The 18,306-nt window shown below is 34.6% G+C and overlaps 1 protein-coding gene and 1 long non-coding RNA gene across 5 annotated transcripts in view; both read right to left on the bottom strand.

The window, feature by feature from the left end:
* The window catches only part of LOC149725732 (cubilin-like), a 31,105-nt gene extending 24,887 nt beyond the window's left edge, over positions 1 to 6,218 (bottom strand). Inside the window, exons 1-7 of one of the 4 annotated variants that reach the window (XM_089891571.1) lie at positions 6,066 to 6,218; positions 3,187 to 3,365; positions 2,541 to 2,712; positions 1,935 to 2,003; positions 1,164 to 1,348; positions 601 to 748; positions 245 to 283 (exon numbers count right to left, since the gene is read on the bottom strand). In XM_089891571.1, the coding sequence (XP_089747697.1) occupies positions 245 to 283; positions 601 to 748; positions 1,164 to 1,348; positions 1,935 to 2,003; positions 2,541 to 2,712; positions 3,187 to 3,365; positions 6,066 to 6,126 (853 nt within the window). In that variant the 5' untranslated portion in view covers positions 6,127 to 6,218. The other 3 variants (XM_089891575.1, XM_089891573.1, XM_089891574.1) reach the window with 3 other exon arrangements.
* Positions 6,219 to 8,305: 2,087 nt separating this feature from the next.
* Positions 8,306 to 11,443, bottom strand: LOC149725733 (uncharacterized). Its single transcript, XR_016386349.1, has 4 exons — positions 10,334 to 11,443; positions 10,214 to 10,272; positions 9,949 to 9,984; positions 8,306 to 9,789 (listed from the first exon to the last, which is right to left on the bottom strand). It is a non-coding gene; the product is annotated as an uncharacterized LOC149725733 (long non-coding RNA).
* Between the last annotated feature and the right edge of the window lie 6,863 nt (positions 11,444 to 18,306).

Below are 18,306 nucleotides of genomic sequence, written 5' to 3' on the forward strand. Positions count from 1 at the left end.
GTCTAACTTTTGGGTGTATTAGAATAAATGTAACTTATCCTTGCGTGGCTGGAAAAAGACAGTTGTTAAAACACGGGTGTTCTGCTTCATACACCTCGTGCCCGCTTACGAGTTACCATATGTAAACGTAATAGTTGCCAAATTTTTTTAAAGTTTTTTATTTTCTTGAAGACACAAATGTATTTATCGTTTTAGCATACTGAACACAATGTTAACCATTAAGAACAGTTTAAAATCCACTTACCGGGCAATGTCAATTCTGGTGGTACTATACCAGCTGGAACTGTAAAAAAATTAAATACTAGTTAATATAAAAAAAGAATACTAATGGGAATTGAGACATTTTACATTATTTTTATAGGTCCAAAAATATATGAATATATATATAGTAGGGTGGGAGAAAATAGGAGACCTTTTCAGTCTATATTTTTTGTTTATTTTGGTAGTAAACAAAGAACATTCAAAGAATTATAAAACATATCCTCACGACTCCCATAGACCGTTGTTATTTGTTTAAAACACAGTCCGAATATTTGGATAATATGTGCTAAAGGTGCCCCATCTTCTCCCACCCTACTATATGTAATTTTGATAACTTACCACTTCTGAAGACAGCATGAAAACCATTTCTGTTGACGGATCTATCACTTTGGAATGTTACTATTAGTCCTGTATGGTCCACAGATACAAATGTTTGAGTGGCAGGTAGGCCTTCTAAACGTGCTAACTTTCTGATACCATCCCATACCTGAAATTAAAATGAATCTATGTAACTTACAGGTACTGAGTTCAAGCCTCAGCGCTGCTACCATTGCGAACGTCTGAAACAAACCAATTTGTTCCTTATGGGTTGTATAAATTACAACCCATAAGGAACAAATGCAAATACACGTTTTAAATTGTTAAAAAACCTAATTCTAGCTTGGCGAGCAATGACGGTTGTTATAACACGGGTGTTCTGTTTCATACACCTCGTTTCCACTTACGAGTAACCACATATGTAACTTTTGTGGTTTTTAAATTTATGGCTGATAATTTAGACAACCTATTAATGACCACTGGGTTGGAGAAATTGTCGTTAAGTGTCTTGCCCAAAGACACATGCACCCACAAATGTAACAAACCAGATAAAAATTTCATGTTTTAAAAATAGCATCTTATACCTCAATGAAGTCCCATTTTAGTTCTGTTTCCACTCTGCCTATAGTTAACTGTACCACCCTACCAGGGGTAGTTGATAATGTCCATTGACAATTACTATTAGGTGGATATCTTCTAGGGTGATTAGGTGACGTAAATTCAACTGGTTCATTTGTAGTTACTTGTCTGGTAAAACCGCATACACCAGCTAGAAAATAAAAACAAAAAACAAAATTTATTTTTATACCTTAAGAGACAAAAAGTCTATATTACTTTATGAGTGATAAAAAGTAACAGAAAATATAATAAAAAATTAAATTTAAATTGGCAAAAATTAGGCACCTAAAGAGTTGTTGCAAAAAATGACAGTGGTACCTAAAAGTTCATGAAATAAGTTAAAATCTATGGGATAGGCCATAAACATATATTGGCAAATTTATGCAGTTTTCCTTAATGCCATAATCAATTAATGAATTTATTTTTTTTTATTCTCACTTGACTAGGCAACGTCATTATAACATTAACATTTTATTTCATATACAGGTGTAGCGACCACGCGTATTTTCTTCCAACTAAATGTAAATATGTTTTTAACTGCAAGCGTGTTTTAAAAACTGTTGTTTTGTCGCTATATCCTGTCTTTTCGCTTAAAATATTTCTAAATCTTCGCTACCGTGATCGAAAAGACAAGTAAATGTTATTATTATATATTATATATACTATTATACATGTATATAAGACATACCATAAGTTTAAAAAAATTAACATATTTTTTAATAAAATATTAGACATACCAAGCGTGGTACTTGATGTTGTAGTAGTCCTTGTCGTTCTAGTAACTGCAGAAGGAGTAGGCAGTGGACCTGAATATAATGTAATACCTTTTTAACACGGTATCATAGGACCTATTTTAAAAAAATCAGGGTTCTCTTTAGACCATTTCATGTTATTACTAGTTTAAGTGCTGGGTTTATTAAAGTAATCATACCAATTTTATTGGTGATTATAGTAAACCAAATAAAACCTTTAAAAAATATTTTTTAAAAAATTGTTTAAGCAAATCTAATGCAATTGTGTACACGACTACACGCAGTAAGTAAAATCTAAAATATTCCAAAACTCTAGTCTAAACCCTATTTAAAAGTTATAAAATGGCTCAAAACCTAATTAAATTAAATACTTAGATACTAAAAGGCATTTAAATGAAAATAACCTATTAAAAAACGACATAAATAAAAAAAATCGAAAACTCAAATAAAACTAACACAGAAAAACTCAAAAGTCTAAACTCTAAACCCTACTTGAAAAGTTATAGCACGAAACAGCTCCAAGCTTAACAAATACAAAAATACTATTGTATTTAATGATAAAAATACTAATACATTTTAAAAATAACTTACGAATAGCTCTATATGTAAATGAGAAGCCCCTATAGCTCAGTGAAGAGTCGGACTCAAATCTGAGACTTAAATAATTGTTTCTTGAATACACACGGAATGGTGAAGCTATGTCGCCACCTAAAACTCGAATAAGGAGCTGATTGTTGCCTGTTCTAATTGGTGAGTCAAATATCTAAAAAATAAATGAATGTAAATAATTTATCTTTGAGTGGTAAAGAGATGACAGTTGTTATAACTTTTTTTTTATACACCTCGTGCTCGCTTACAAGTTCCCACATAAGTAACTTTGTGTGTGATTGAATGAAATATGCTTTATACTTGCGTGGCGAGACAACAACAGTTGTTATAGAAGGGGTGTTCTGTTTCATACACCTAGTGCCCGCTTACAAGTTACCACATACGTAACTGTGTAGCCTTGTACGAGACAATATATTTTATAAAATTCATTTAAAACGTCTAAAAAAGAACTACTCTACTAAAGCAATACTTTTAAATATTTCCTAAATTCAAGTAAAAACACAAATGTAACTTTTTTATCCTCGCGTGGCAGGGCAACTATAGTTGTTAAACACAGGTGTTCTGTTTCATACACCTCATGCCTGCTTACGAGTTACCACGTATGTTACTTTATGGGTGATTATATTACCTTTAATTTATCACAACAGCCTTCAGTTGCAAACTCAGTGAACACCAAAGCCACAATGTTTCCAGCAGGAGCAGTAATGTGCCACCAGCAATTATGCTTTGATGGGTAATTCTCGGGGTAGTTTGTAGAACTGATTGTTCTCAGCCTGGACATTGCAGTAAATGTGCGCCCGCATGGTCCTGAAAAAAGTTTGGTCAGTTTTAGTTGTAGTAACTTTATCTTTTCTAATGTGTTTAAAAAACAACAGTTGTTATATCATGGGTGTTCTGTTTCATACACCTTGTGTGCGCTTACGAGTTATCTTGTATTTATAAGTTTGTAATTGTATGTATAATGCTTTTTTATTTGTATGTACCTAATTTTGACCACAAAATATGGGAATTTTTCAGACTGCATTGCGAATACGACGAATTATACACGCGTTGACACTTGCTAACCAATTAGATTGTTATATGTGTTGTAGCTACATACACCCCGTGTCTGTGTTCCCGCATATGTAACTTATATATATACATAGTTAACGACTGTTTATGTAACTTTTGCTTCGCTTTTTCTCTCTTTAATATAGTCTATACGGAAAACCTGCAGCTGCTGCGGGTATATTAGCAATATACAAAAGTCTACGACGAAATAACCGCAGACCACGGCGTGAAAAGTTATGCCTGGAAACAAGTTTTAGATCTGTATCTTTTGATGACTATTTTTCATAGCTAGCTGCTTATAAGTGTACTTGCGAAATTACATGCGTTACTTACTGTGTAAAAACTGTACTGCAGTATTCTATAAGCAGACATTGTAAACTTTATTTTAAATTTGTTTTAACATAATGTTTACATACGAACTGTCACTCTTTAAAAAAAGCGCGAAATTTTAATTTCAGACAACCAATCATGTTTAAGTACTAATAGAAATAAAATAAACTAAATTACAAAAGGGGCACTTGAATGAATAAACGAGGGTAACTTATTTTATCCTCGCGTGGCAGGGCAACGACAGTCGTTATAACACAAGGTGTACATGCTACAATAATATAAAAATATGTCTCTATATAAAATATTCATAAATGTGTACATATTCACAAACAAATGTTATACCTATTTATCAAGTTACAGCACAACTGTTTTATTGGCATAACTTGCGTAGTGATTTCATACACCTCGTACCTGCTTGCGAGGTTATTCGTGTTTTTGAAGAAAATCCAATCATGACGTATGCAACATTTTACGTGTTATTATTTTTGTGTTTTTTTGTATGACTTGTAACTTGAAAAACAGATTAGTGGCGGCCAAGAAATGCCACGCCTTTGCATAGGACTTTAGTATATCACGAAACTCAGGTGTGTCGTGCTGTTTCTCATTGTAAGATCTCAATTTAGCAGTTGCGTATTCGTTTATTTTGAAATTCTGCTTATCAAGTTCAAAGTCACGCTTCAAAAATGTTAAATATCGAGCCAAATAAACGTAGTGTAATATTTTCCTGGAAAAAAGTGTATTTTAGCTTGAAGCACTGGTTTCGTCTGTCAGGCTTTGCGTCACTATTTACACTTCAGGTTTTAAGCTGTAATTAACTACTTAAACTATTGCGTCAGAAGCGTAATCCATGGCTTAGCAAATTTATAAATATATGTCAAGCGTGCGGCATAATATTTTGCGTTTTTGATGAATAATTTCCGTGGTTTGATTTATTAGTATGTTCTATTAGGGTGGGGTAAGATTGGACATGTTTTTTCTCTATTTTATAGTCGCATTTGGTAGTAAACAAAGACTAATTACAGAAAAGTTTAACCGTATCCTCACGACTAGAAAAGAGCGCTGTTAATTGTTAAAACACGATCAGGAAATATTGGATATTATGTGCTAACGATATCCATCTTGGCTAGAACATTCTTTTCTAAAACGTGCACAATTTTATATACAAACGATAAACGATAACATATTTCTAAACTTTTTTTTTCAGCAGACGAAAGCGGATTAAACGAGACACATACGTGCTCAAGAATGCCGCTTAGTCAGTTTGCACCCAAACGCCCTTTAGATACGCGGTCAGATTATTAAGCGAGAATCCCCGGATTACTAAGAACTTTAAAGTATGTTTATTTCTAATTGAACTAAGTACAAAAATCGCATTGATCAAGTGCTCTATCGCTTAATCTAAATTAGATTCTTTGAAAATTTGTATTATAAATTATATTATAATTTCTTAAATGTCACTTGAGTTTATATATTTATATTTTCTGTTTAACACCAAGAGGTTAAGGGTCCAAAGCTCAACGCTGCTACCATTGTGGTCGTATGTATTCTTATGCAAGTTACTTGACGGAAATTGCTCCAACTCTGTGGTCCTCTAGTTTTTTAGAGATAGTTAGCCATACAAGAACAAAATTTAAATAAAATAATCACCCACGAAGTTACATATAAGTTGTAACTGGTAAGCGGGCACGAAGTGTAGAAACATAACACAGTTTAACATAATAGAGTGTTCCTAATGACTGCCGTTTTAATGCTTATTCCATCCTCTTCGCTAATTTAAATATTTTGAGACAATTTGTAACGCATTGATGGTTTAAAGCGCGTCCGCCTCTGACCAATTATAAGAGATTTCTGAATCGAGGCCCGACCCTAATATTGTGGGCTTGTTGGACAAGACACTTAACGGCAATTGCTTCGCTTATATATGATTTAAAATGTCAACTATACATTACAAATAATTTTAAATTCCCAAATAATATTAACCCACAAAGTTACACACGTGGTATAACTGCATGGTAAGCGGGTACGAGGTGTATGAAACAGAACACCCGTATTACAACGAATATCATTGCGCGCAACGCGAGAACAAATAAACCAGAATCAAATAAACATTACAACATGCATTCTTACCTTGACTTAACGCTCTTGTAGAAATAAGCGCAATCACCCAAGAGACGACGATACATCGCATACTTTACAGCTAAAAATTGTTTCTGCAAATTGCACGTTCTAATGCCTTCTGTAACGCTGCTGGATTTAATGCTGTGATTTAATGCTGTTACTTTTACTTACGGCCAACTGCCTCAGGTAAAACGAGACGCTTAGGTCGTCGACCTTTGTGTTTTAACTCGGTATACAGGTTCTCAAATTCGACCTGCAACGTGAGGGACTGTCGTTTATCGAATGTTGTATTTATTTACACGGGTTATCACGATGGTTTATATGCGCATGATTTTTGGCTGTGGATCATTCTTATTTTCGAAAACTGTTTTTGCCGCAATTTTGCAACGAAAAGTGTTTTGCCGCAATTTTGCAAAAAAAGTTCGTAGCCCATATAAAAGATCATATATAACTGTTCCTGAAACTATACGTCTTTCAAAACATATATAGTAGGGTGGGGGAGATGGGAGACCTTTTTATTCTATTTTTGGTCCGATTTGGTAGTAAACAAAAAACATTCAAAGAATTATAAAACCGTATCCTCACGACTCCCATAGACCGTTGTTAATTGTTGAAAACACGATCAGGATATTTGGATATTATGTGCTAAAAGTGACCTATCTTCCCCCAATGTTGGCAGAAGTAACAAAATATGTTTATAATACATGGGCCTTCGAAGAACAGAGTTATCGGAAATTCAAGTTATTTCGGATAATTAGACAATTAAATCCATTACAATCTGGATATAAAGTGTTTTGCTAATACCGAAACTCCGTTCTAGTAAGCTTAAATAGGCTTAGTTTCCGGAACGGCGTTGCTATATATAGGTTTCAATTAAAACTCATACCTATGTATTATGCATATTGAGAAAAGCAACAAGGTAGTAGGCTACTGCGTGGTAAGATGGATGCCGTTAGCATATACATCTGTAATATTTCCTGTTTTAAACAAATAACAACGCTCTTTTAGTGTCGTGAAGATACGGTTATAGATTTCTGTGAATAATCTTTGTTTACTACCAAATGGAACGATAAAAAAAACGAAAATATAGACCAATTTAACTTAACCGGCTTTATACTCAATACTCATATATACACTAGTATTAAACAGCTATAGTAGCATTTTCTAAAGGGGTTTTAACAGTTAACAACGCTCTTTTAGAGTCGCGATCTTATAGGTATAGTAGAGTAGGGTAAGATGAGACACATTTAGCACATAATATCCAAATATCCTGATCGTGTTTTAAACAATTAACAACGGTCTATGGGAGTCGTGAGGATACGGTTTTATAATTGTTTGAATATTCTTTGTTTACTACGAAACGGGACGAAAAAATATAAAGAAAGGTGTCCCATCTACCTCCACCCTACTATATATAATTTTGTAAATATTCTTTGTTTACTAACAAATAGAAGAAAAAAAAGAATAAAAACGTTGATTATTTTACCCTAACCTACTATAATACTAAAAGCTTTGCTGTAAAACTGGTTTTAAACAACTATAGAAGCAAAGCATATATGCTATAGCATAGCGGTATCGCAATACTGTGGTATGTCGTGTATATGTGTTGTGTATCCGCATTTTAAACCCCCGGCGTTTTAGCATAAACTGTACGTGACGGATTTATTTCAAAAATTACTGTTTTAATGTCGCCTGCAAACTTGCTTTAAAGTTAAACTTACTAGCCTACTAAAAGGCTACAGTTATACAGTTATATACAGTAGTAATATGTGTATTGTGAACTTTTAAACTGACTTTCTTCGTCCCAAAAGATTCATCTGTTTATAAATATGGTTTATAAAATCGTTATGCAAATCGTTTGAATATAATAGGGTGGGGGAAGACGGGACACATTTAGCACACAACATCCAAATATTTTGACCGTGTTTGAACAATTAACAACGGTCTATGGTAGTCGTGAGAATACGGTTTTAGAATTCTTTGAATGTTCTTTGTTTACTACCAAATGAGACGAGAAAGAGAATAAAAAGGTGTCCCATCTTCCCCCACCCTATGTTTCACAATATCTACTGCATAATGAATGGCTTTTTAACAAGCTTTGTAAAGTAATTCCTAGTTATAGGTCACTAATAGGTTATTTGGAATTTTCAGTCATGAAAATGAAGACGCAGTGACGTCATACTTAAAGTGACGTAAAGAGATCTGACATCACTATTCTATGACGTATTATGTTTCTGAAGTCATACCACCAAGTCAAAATGCAGAAATAAAATTTTGTGTTTATTTTGCATTAAAAATACAAAGCAGTGAAAACAAAATAAACAAATATAACAAAAATAAACAATTATAACAGAACGTTTTATTTTATTTATTTATTTCATTTTATTTATTTATTTCAATAGAGTAACGAAATTCTGGTTAAGTGTTTAATACAGCGAATAAAGGGGTGTTAACAGCAAAACGACTGTACAGTATTAGACTGTACAGTATTAAACAGTATAAACTAACTCGTATTGAGTTCTATTTAATTAAAACTGAACGCCATGACTTTTATTGAAGCTTCTGAAAAATAGAAACAGGATTAAAATACCTTCATAGTTTATGTGGCTGGCGTTGGTGGAAAGCCACTACGGCACGACAAGCCCCCAGCCAATGGTAGTGGGTTTCTACTCTGGTGAGAAACCCCTTGCCGTACCCAGGCAAGGTAAAACAAACCATATGAACAAAAATAGTACAACGACGCACATAAATGTGCACAAGCAACACACCAACAAAAAGACAAAAATAGTACAACGAGTGCAGCGACATACATGTGCTAAACATGCAACAAACACAACAGCTCAATCATACAAAATAGGACGGTTTAAAAAAATTAACGCGGACATAATCATTGAAACATCTTCAAAGAAAATATGGTTCAAATCCCGAAGGATAATCATCTGCAGTGTACTGAATGTTCAATCAAGTGTTAATCTATAGGTAAGTCGCCATGTTGGTACCGCGATACTCTCGTCGTATCTCCACACAATATAATAACGTCCGGATGTTACGCACCGCATCGACCGTTACAAAACTGCGTCAAGTTGTTACGAACCGCATTAGTAGTGACCTAAAACCGAGCGTAGCATCACTGGCGGCGACGTCCACGCAACAACCCGACCGTTAAGTAACTCAATCTAAGCTTAACGTAACCGCACCGAACGCTGGATCAGGACAATGCTATGACCCACCGTATCGACGTCGTAGCGTAATTGTGACGTGGCCATCGTCCCAATCACGCTACATGACGTTTTAATTTAAAATTAGTCTCGTGGGGAAGTTTACATTACATAAGAGAAAGTCACATTACATTATATTATGGTATATCAAATGGAATTCTATCACGTTTATGCGCTTACTATAATGGGTGTTAATATTACTCGAGTATTTGTGTACCAACATAGCGTTCTCACCAAGTGATTAGGACAATACAGAATCGTTAAAAGATTCGACTTTTGTGTACAACAACAAAATCCGATCCAGCAAGATGTTCGCCATAGTTTCATTGCATATGTTTCAGTGACATGCAAAATGCACTAAAGTAGTGACTGACTAAAAATAGCTGGCAAGATTAGGTCCAGCAGAATTACAGTACAACAGCGCAGACGTACATACATACAACACACAACTCGTACTTAAACCGCAAACCTCAAACCGTTTATCCTTGATTGGCGTCTTCGTCTTTGTTCTTCGTCTGCAAAAGTAGGATAGTTACGTTAAATGTATATTACGTGCAGAAAAACAGACAAAAAAGGCAAAAAATCACTAAATCTGAATAAGTTCATTCCCCATTAAAATTTACTCCAAAATTATATTTAATTACTAAATCATAAACAATAATAGCATACAATACCTTGCGCTTTTTTTCTGCAGCTTTTTGCTGACTTTTCTGCAAAAATCTTTAAACATAAGTACATAGTACTGTAGGCTAAATGGTAGCACATAATTCCCATATTTTCTGATCGTGTTTTAAACAATTAACAACGGTCTATGAGAGTCGTGAAGATGCGGTTACATAATTCTGTTAATATTCTTTGTTTACTACCAAATGGGACGATAAAAAAATGAAAACATGGACCGTCTTACACAATGGTACTTTATTATGACGTCATAATTACCTTCATTCTTCTTTCTTTCCATGGTCCGCTTGATCCTCTATGATGTCACAAACCATGTTCTAAAAATTTTAGCGTTAAAACTTTATTTAAAAAAAAATTGTGACGAAACAATGAACTTACGAAGTGGGTTCTTCTGTTGCGTCATCACCACTTCGTGACGTCACATCATCGATATTTCTAGAAAAGAGCTTATGTACGTAATAATGCCAATTGTGATTTATGCTTTACCAAATCTTTGTTCTTCTTGCTTCGCGCTTATAGCGCAAATAAAAATAGAATATACAAGTAATGTGCCTTGCGACGACGCAAAACGCGCATGGGGCCCCATGAAAAAAAAATCGCGAAACGGGCGCGTAGAACAAACCGTATTGTGACGTGTCAAGCGCAAATGTGTTTAAGCTATGACGTAACAAACATAACAAATGCAGCGGTTGTGACATAACGTTGCGAGTGACGTATTTTATGACGTAGCGTCGCGAGTGTATATATATTTAATCACGTAACGCTGCGAGTGACGTATATTATGACGTATAACGTCGCGAGTGACGTCATTAACAGCCATCGCGATTCCTGAAACAGAATGTGAAAACAATTTAAAATTAAAGTATAGTAAAGTAATAAACGCAAGGCACAAAACTCGTAGCTTAGTAATACTGTAGTGTAACAATACTACGGTATATAGCAGTAAGCCTATAATATATGTTACAGTAAAAAGTATATCATAATAATACTAATGTAATGAAACAATACTTAACTCTAGCCTTGCAAAATAACTTCTTGAAACCTTCCAACTTGTAACCTGGTGTGGAACCAACTTCATCTAAACTGAAACGTGGTAACTCGCTTTTTAAGAAGGCGTTTTACGCGCGGAGCAATCAACGCGGGCGTAATCAGCTGGTGCGAGGCGTCAGTCACGTGTGAAGTCTGACCAATCAGCATTAAGGATTAAATAGAGAACTGATTGTGACAAAACAAAACAAATTAAGTTCACAACGATTCAAAATTTTGGATTTTTATTTCTATAGAGAATTTAGCTTTTATTACTGTTTATATTCTATACGAGTGAAGTATCACATCGAGGCAGGGACCGCGGGGCGACCAGTTTTGCATTTAATTTCAGAATCACCGAGTTAATATGTAATAATAATAATAACTTTTTTGTCTGTTCGATTACGGTACCGAAGATTTAGAAATATTTTAAACGGAAGGACAGAATATAGCGACAAAACAACAGTTTAAAGCACGCTTACAGTTAAAACATATTTACATTTAATTGGAAGAAAATAAGCGCGGTCGCTACATCTTATTCGTGCCTTTTTAACTTTTTTTAGTTATAAAGTAGAGTGGGGTAAGATGGGACACATTTATCACATAATACCCAAATATCCTGATCGAATTTCAAACAATTAACAACGGTCTATGGGAGTCGTGAGAATGCGGTTTTTGAATTTTTGAATGTTTACTACCAAATGGGACGAGAAAACATAATGAAAAGGTGTCCCATCTTCCCCCACCCTACTATATCTCCAAAAATTATTAAGTAAATTCTTCTGTTTTTTTTATTCCTATATTGTAATCTTAATCTTGTAGCAAATTTTGCAGCAAAATATGTTTAGTGAATACTTGGTAATTTCATAGCTTGGTTTTTGATGCCATGGCTTGGTGGTTATAACTTTCGTTTCTATAAGAACAGAGGAGATGGGTTCGGAGCTCGATGCTGTCATCATATTGAACGTAAGTGGTTTTGTTATCTTATATATGTTGCCACGGCGAATTACTTTTCTTTTGTTGGCTTTAGTATCAACGTTATGAATGAATGCAACTTATTTGTTCCAGCATAGCGAGGCAATGACAGTCGTTATAATATATGAGTGTTCTGTTTCGTACACCTCGTGCCCGCTAATCAGTTACCACGTATATAAGTTTGATGGGGACTGTTTTTTCTATATTGTAGACAATTTGGATAACCCATTAGTGACCACTGGGTTGGAACAATTGTCGTAACTTGGTGTTAATGTGTTTATCACGAAATCGGAGTTACGACGAACAGCGAACTAGACACATGATTTTTAATAACCTCAAGGTGGTGCTACAGTGCAGTACTTGCAGATGCGCGTGTCTTTTGGACAAGACACGGCGATTGCTCAAACCTAGTGGTCACAATGGATTGTCTTAATTTATAAAAAAAAAAAGAAAAAAGGAAAGACTATAAAATTTCGCAAAGTAACATATGTTGTAGCTCGTAAGCGGGCACAAGGCGTATGAAAGATAACATCCGTGTTATAAAGACTGTCATTACCCCACCATGCGACGATAATAAAGTTACATAACATTCGTTCATTCATTCATTCATTCATTTATTCATTCATTCATTCATTCGTTCGTTCGTTCGTTCGTTCGTTCGTTCGTTCGTTCGTTCGTTCGTTCGTTCGTTCGTTCGTTCGTTCGTTCGTTCGTTCGTTCGTTCGTTCGTTCATTCATTCATTCATTCATTTATTCATTCATTCATTCATTCATTCATTTATTAAAATTAGATTATATTAGAAACCTAAACTCACAAAAAGGATTTAAACTAATTCTACATACAGTTGAATTCATTTTCAAGCTTCCAGCAGCGCATCTAACGTAGCGTGCAAGTTAAATTACATGCCCCTACTGTTTAAAGCTACAGGCTGTTTCGTATAAGGTCAAAGAGTTCATTTTAATACAGCTGACCGGGTCGTTTGAAAGCCCCATGCTGAGTTAGTGCGTTTTATAACCGTTGCAATGCTGCAGTTATTTTAAAGTATAAATTGAAACAAACATTGTATATGTTACAAATGTATTGTATTGTACTGTAGGGTTAGATGGATACCGTTAGCATATAGAAATAGTCCGTATTTCCTAAACGTGTTTTAAACAATTAACAACGCCCTTTTAGAGTCGTAAACGTTTCAATAGGGTAAAAGGCAGTTTTAGTTATAAATGCAACTTATTTATCCTCGCGTGGCGGGAAAAAGACAGTGGTTATAACACGGGTGTTCTGTTTCATACATCTCATGCCCGCGTATGTAACTTTGTAAGTCACTTTCACAAGAATATTTTTTATATTATATATTTATAACAAAACGCTCTTTTCAAATTGCCGGTTTTGAAAACATAGGCCCTACCAATTTTCGCGGTTTTTTTGTATTAATAGTTTAAGGTGCATACAAGTTTTTTGCGTGGGCGGAATTCCGTATTAGTTCTTGGTAATGGTTAATACGTGGGCGTACAGGCGTCAGTAAAGGCCATTTATTTATTTTATCAGCGCCCTGCTATATTAAATATTTCAACAGTAATTGTAAGCTTCGTATAGAACAACAGCAAAAATGTAGCAGTACTTAATTTATGTGAGGCAAAAAATAGCAAAATGTTGTGATAAAAAATACACTATCTATTAGGTAGAGTGGGAAAGATTGGACGTCATTTCGTTCTATTTTCACTTTCAATTTGGTAGTAAACAAAGAACATTCAAAGAATTATAAAACCGTATCCTCATAACCCCCATAGACCGTTGTTAATTGTTTAAAACACGATCAGGATATTTGGATATTATGTACTAAAGGTGTTCCGTCTCCCCCACCCTACTATAATTTGCTTTAAATAAAATGTATTATAGCGGGATAAGATGGTACACGTTTTCTTGTTTTGGCTCGTCCCATTTGGTAGTAAACAAAGAATATTTACAGAATTATATAACCGTATCTTTACGTTTACGACACTAAAAGATCGTTGTGATCATATGCATGTAACAGTTCTATAATAGCATTGTTTTTGTTGTATACTACTATGGGGTAAGACGGGACACCTTTAGCACATAATATCCAAATATCCTGATCAAGTTTTAAACAATTAACAATGGTCTATGGGAGTCGTGAGGATACGGTTTTATAATTCTTTGAATGTTCTTTGTTTACTACCAATTTGGAAAATAAAATAAAAAGAAAAGGTGCCCCATCCCATCCTACTATACATTAACGGTATAGAACAGACATAACCAAAAACGCCGACAGCAAAATGATATTTTATGCTCCTATTTTATACGCCCATTTAATTATATCAATTTAGAATGGTCAGCATAGCGCGTACGTGGGTAGTTCCCCCATTTAATTACCATTAAGTACAGTAATAAAACTGTTTCATAGCCAATGACGCATAGTTTTATATGCGCCGGTAAAATAAGAAGTAATTTTACAGGCTGCATTACGGTATAACGCCTTTATGCGTGTGCTAAGTGTCTTATGACAGCCAAATACGCTTTAGTGCCGGTACTCAAAGCCGTAAATGTGTCTGTTTTTCTTTTAAAGTGTTTTCGTAGTTCTGTCCTACATTTAACAGGTCAATTGCAACCTATTGAGCAAAAGCTTTTTCGTGACTAGACCGATTTTGACCCTTTTAGATTATACTGTCATTGTAAATACAGAGAACTCTACAGAACACGTATGTACTTACGCAGCGTGGCTTAGATAAACATGTTTGCATTTTTATCGTCCCGTTAACGGTAAGCAAACAAAAAATAATATAGTAGGGTGGGGTAATATGGGACACAATTAGCACATAATATTCAAATATCCTGATCGTTTTTTAAACAATTAACAACGGTATATGGAAGTCGTAAGGATATGGTGTTATGATTCTTAAAATGTTCTTTGTTTACTACCAAATGCGACGAGAAAGTGGAATGAAAATGTGTCCCATCTTCCCCCACTATAATTACAGAATGATATAACCGTTAACTTGTGCAAAACACGATCAGGAAATATAGGCAACTGTAAAACTAGAGATAGTGCAGAATTACGTTAAGCACTAAAGTATTTTGGCTAAAGTGCGCTGCTAGGCTACTGTGCTCATAGACATTTATTGGGTTTAAGTGTATGTATCTAATTTGCAATGTAATGTAATTTGTGAGTCTAGTCTAGCAGATTAACAAATACGCATGGTTTTTGCTATGCCGAAATCCAGTCCCACGCTGTGCCTCGCCGTAGGAGCGCACGTATATATAGAATAGCCCATTCAAAATATAAATGCGCTGATAAATAAGTACGTGGCTACCATTGTAGGAGTTTGTGTCCTTGGACAAAACACTTAATGGCAAATCGTAATTATGTTTCGCCCTATGAAAAATGGGGAGATCATTTCTTTGAGATCACAATGTAAAAAATACCAGAAGAACTCTTCAAAAAAGAAACATATAGTACTGTAGCATGTAGGGTTAGATGGGACACATTTAGCACATAATATCCAAATACCCTGATCGTGTTTTAAACAAAAACAACGGTCTATGGGAGTCGTGAGGATGTGGTTTTATAATTCTTTAGATGTTCTTTGTTTACTACGAAATGAGATGAGAAAATCGGACGAAAAGGTGTCCATTTAACAAAATGACTTAAAAATATGTTTAAAAAAGCGGGAAACTGTCATTTAATTACGACGCAGTTTTAAAGGGCAAATTTAAGAGTCACTTCTTGGCGCACCCCTGGTGTTACGCGAAGTTTAATCTACATTTTGGCACGTATACCTGGTTATCTATTTCTAATTATTATACCTCGGGCGTTAAGGTTTAACATTTGTTACTGAAAAGTCAAAACCGATTTAATCTTGATGTAACTTAGAAGCGGTTGTGCTACTTGTAAAGCAAGGTCTTACTCTAAATATACTTATAATAGAAATTGCTTATAATCAGACAGTATGGTATATAAAGCCTAAACGTGCTGAAATAATGGTATTTAGTTGATATTAGTATATATAGGAATGGAGTATTAACTATAGTAGGGTGGGGGGAGGTAGGACACATTTAGCACATAATATCTAAATATCCCGATCGTGTTTTAAACAATTAACAGCGGTCTATGGGAGCCGTGAGGATACAGTTTTACAATTTTTTGAATGTTCTTTGTTTTCTACCAAATGGGACGGGAAAATAGCATGAAAAAGTGTCCCATCTCCCCCCACCCTACTGTATAAAGCCTAAACGTGATGATATATTGGTATTCAGTTAATTTGATATTAAGACATTGGAGTACGGTAAGGCTGTAGGCTCTTTTATGGCAGTGGCTGTATAGGATTATTGTCAACGCACGTTCAACCGCAAAAGGAGTAAAACTTGAACGGTATCTTTTTAATCTTTTTATTAAATTTAGAGAAAGGTCTTCAGTGTGTGTGTTAAATTTGGTATTGGATGTAACGCCTATGTATTAAGTTTAAGAGTCGTTGTTTTTGTGTTTAGTTTTTACGCCTTTTAAAAAACTAATTTGCTTTTCGAGCCTGTTACAATGTTTGCAAGGTAGCGTACGAGAAGTGACAACAAAAAACTGCAAATACATGCATGTGAAATGAAAACCGAAGAAAAAGGCAAATAATTCGTGTATTTGGTCTTGTGTATATTATTGTATTGCCACAGACTAGCGCAGTGCGGGTTCTAGACCTGTTTAGATCTAGACGTGTACGGATTTGTGTTGTCTTGTTTCTGTCCTTAGGCAATACGTTAGAACAGGTTTTGGGCCAAATTTACAAAGTATATAAACGTGCTTTATCGTGGGTGTCTTATCGTAGTCTATATGCATGACCTCTTACGAACTGCAGGCTTGTACTGTATTAGATTTACAAAAACTCGCCCAACGGGCAATACGGTTAATTTAAAAGATTAAATATAGGTTTAATACAGCATATACAATTGAACCGGCGGAAATTTGCGGCTATGAGGGGCATTTGAATTTGAATTTTCTGCATGTTTGAGTAAATTGCCGACGCAGCGGTTTTAGTTTTATTGTAAGTTTAATTGACTGTATTGTTTCCGAGTAGACCGGCGTATTGCATTGGACGATTTGGTTTTGATGTTAAGTTTATATACGCTAGGTCAGGTTAGGTCTAGGGTGTTTTTTGCGGAAATATGGTGTTTTTGAAAATTACTGTAAATTTGTTGGAACTTTTACAAATGCATGCTACTGTAAGTGTTTTTTCCGGAAATTTGTTTTTAAATATTGCTTTTAATTTGTTTGAATTAGTATTACTTTAACAAATGCTTGATGTATCGATGGATTTTGCTATATTTAAAACTGTCTACCGAAGCGAAAAACAGTTATATTTTAAGTTTTGTATTCTGGCGACCTGTTTTTAAATAAGTTCGACTTATTTACCTTTAGCATATGTTAGCGGTTTTAGGTGATTTTTGCGAGAATTGGGTATTTTTATAAATGCCTTTTTGCATTTTTGGCCGGAATTTGTTATAACATAACTTACATAATGTGTTACTTATATCTTCAAAGGCGATAACGAAAATTATATTACTTAAAGAACGAAGAGAAGGCTATCAACAGCAAAACAACAGTTGTTAAAACACGCTATGGATAAAAGGTGTTGAAAAGAGCGTCAGTTAAAAACTGAGTAATAAGCATTTTAACTGCATGGGTAATAATCTTAAAAATTAAACAAAGTAGAAAAGGGTACCAACAGCAAAACAACAGTTGTTAAAACACGCTATGGATAAAAGGTGTTGAAAAGAGCGTCAGATAAAAAGCGTGGCTGTTTACCCAATAAAAATTTTCGGTTATACTGTACAAAACTGAAACGAAATACAATAATTGGTTGTTTTAACGCCGCAGGATAACTATGCTAGTGATATGCCGATTAGGTGTATGTAAAGCGCTATCTAAATAGCAGAATTTGAGCTAATACCACGCTGTTGGGAAAATACTGATCTTAAAACTGCAGTATGACGTGTCGCGGCGTATATAGTCTAAACAGTCAATTTTATACTAGGACAGTTTTCAGCCGTTTTTGTTAATTTTATAAGATTAGAGGAGTTTTTTAAGAGGGTTTTTCACAGTGTGCCTATACATTAATTTAGATTAATATAAAATCACATATATGGGTTGGGAAAAACGGGACACTTTTTATAACACGTAATATTTAAATATCCGGATCGTGTTTTAAACAATTAACAACGGTCTATGGGAGTCGTTTTATATTTTTTAGAATGTTCGTTGTTTACTACTAAATGGAACGAGAAAATGGAATGAAAAGGTGTCCTATCTTCCCCACCCTACTATAACTTAACATTTTTATTTATATTT

Source organism: Ciona robusta, chromosome 13 (assembly GCF_009617815.1).
Source record: "Ciona robusta chromosome 13, ASM961781v2".
In the NCBI taxonomy this organism is placed as follows: domain Eukaryota; kingdom Metazoa; phylum Chordata; class Ascidiacea; order Phlebobranchia; family Cionidae; genus Ciona; species Ciona robusta.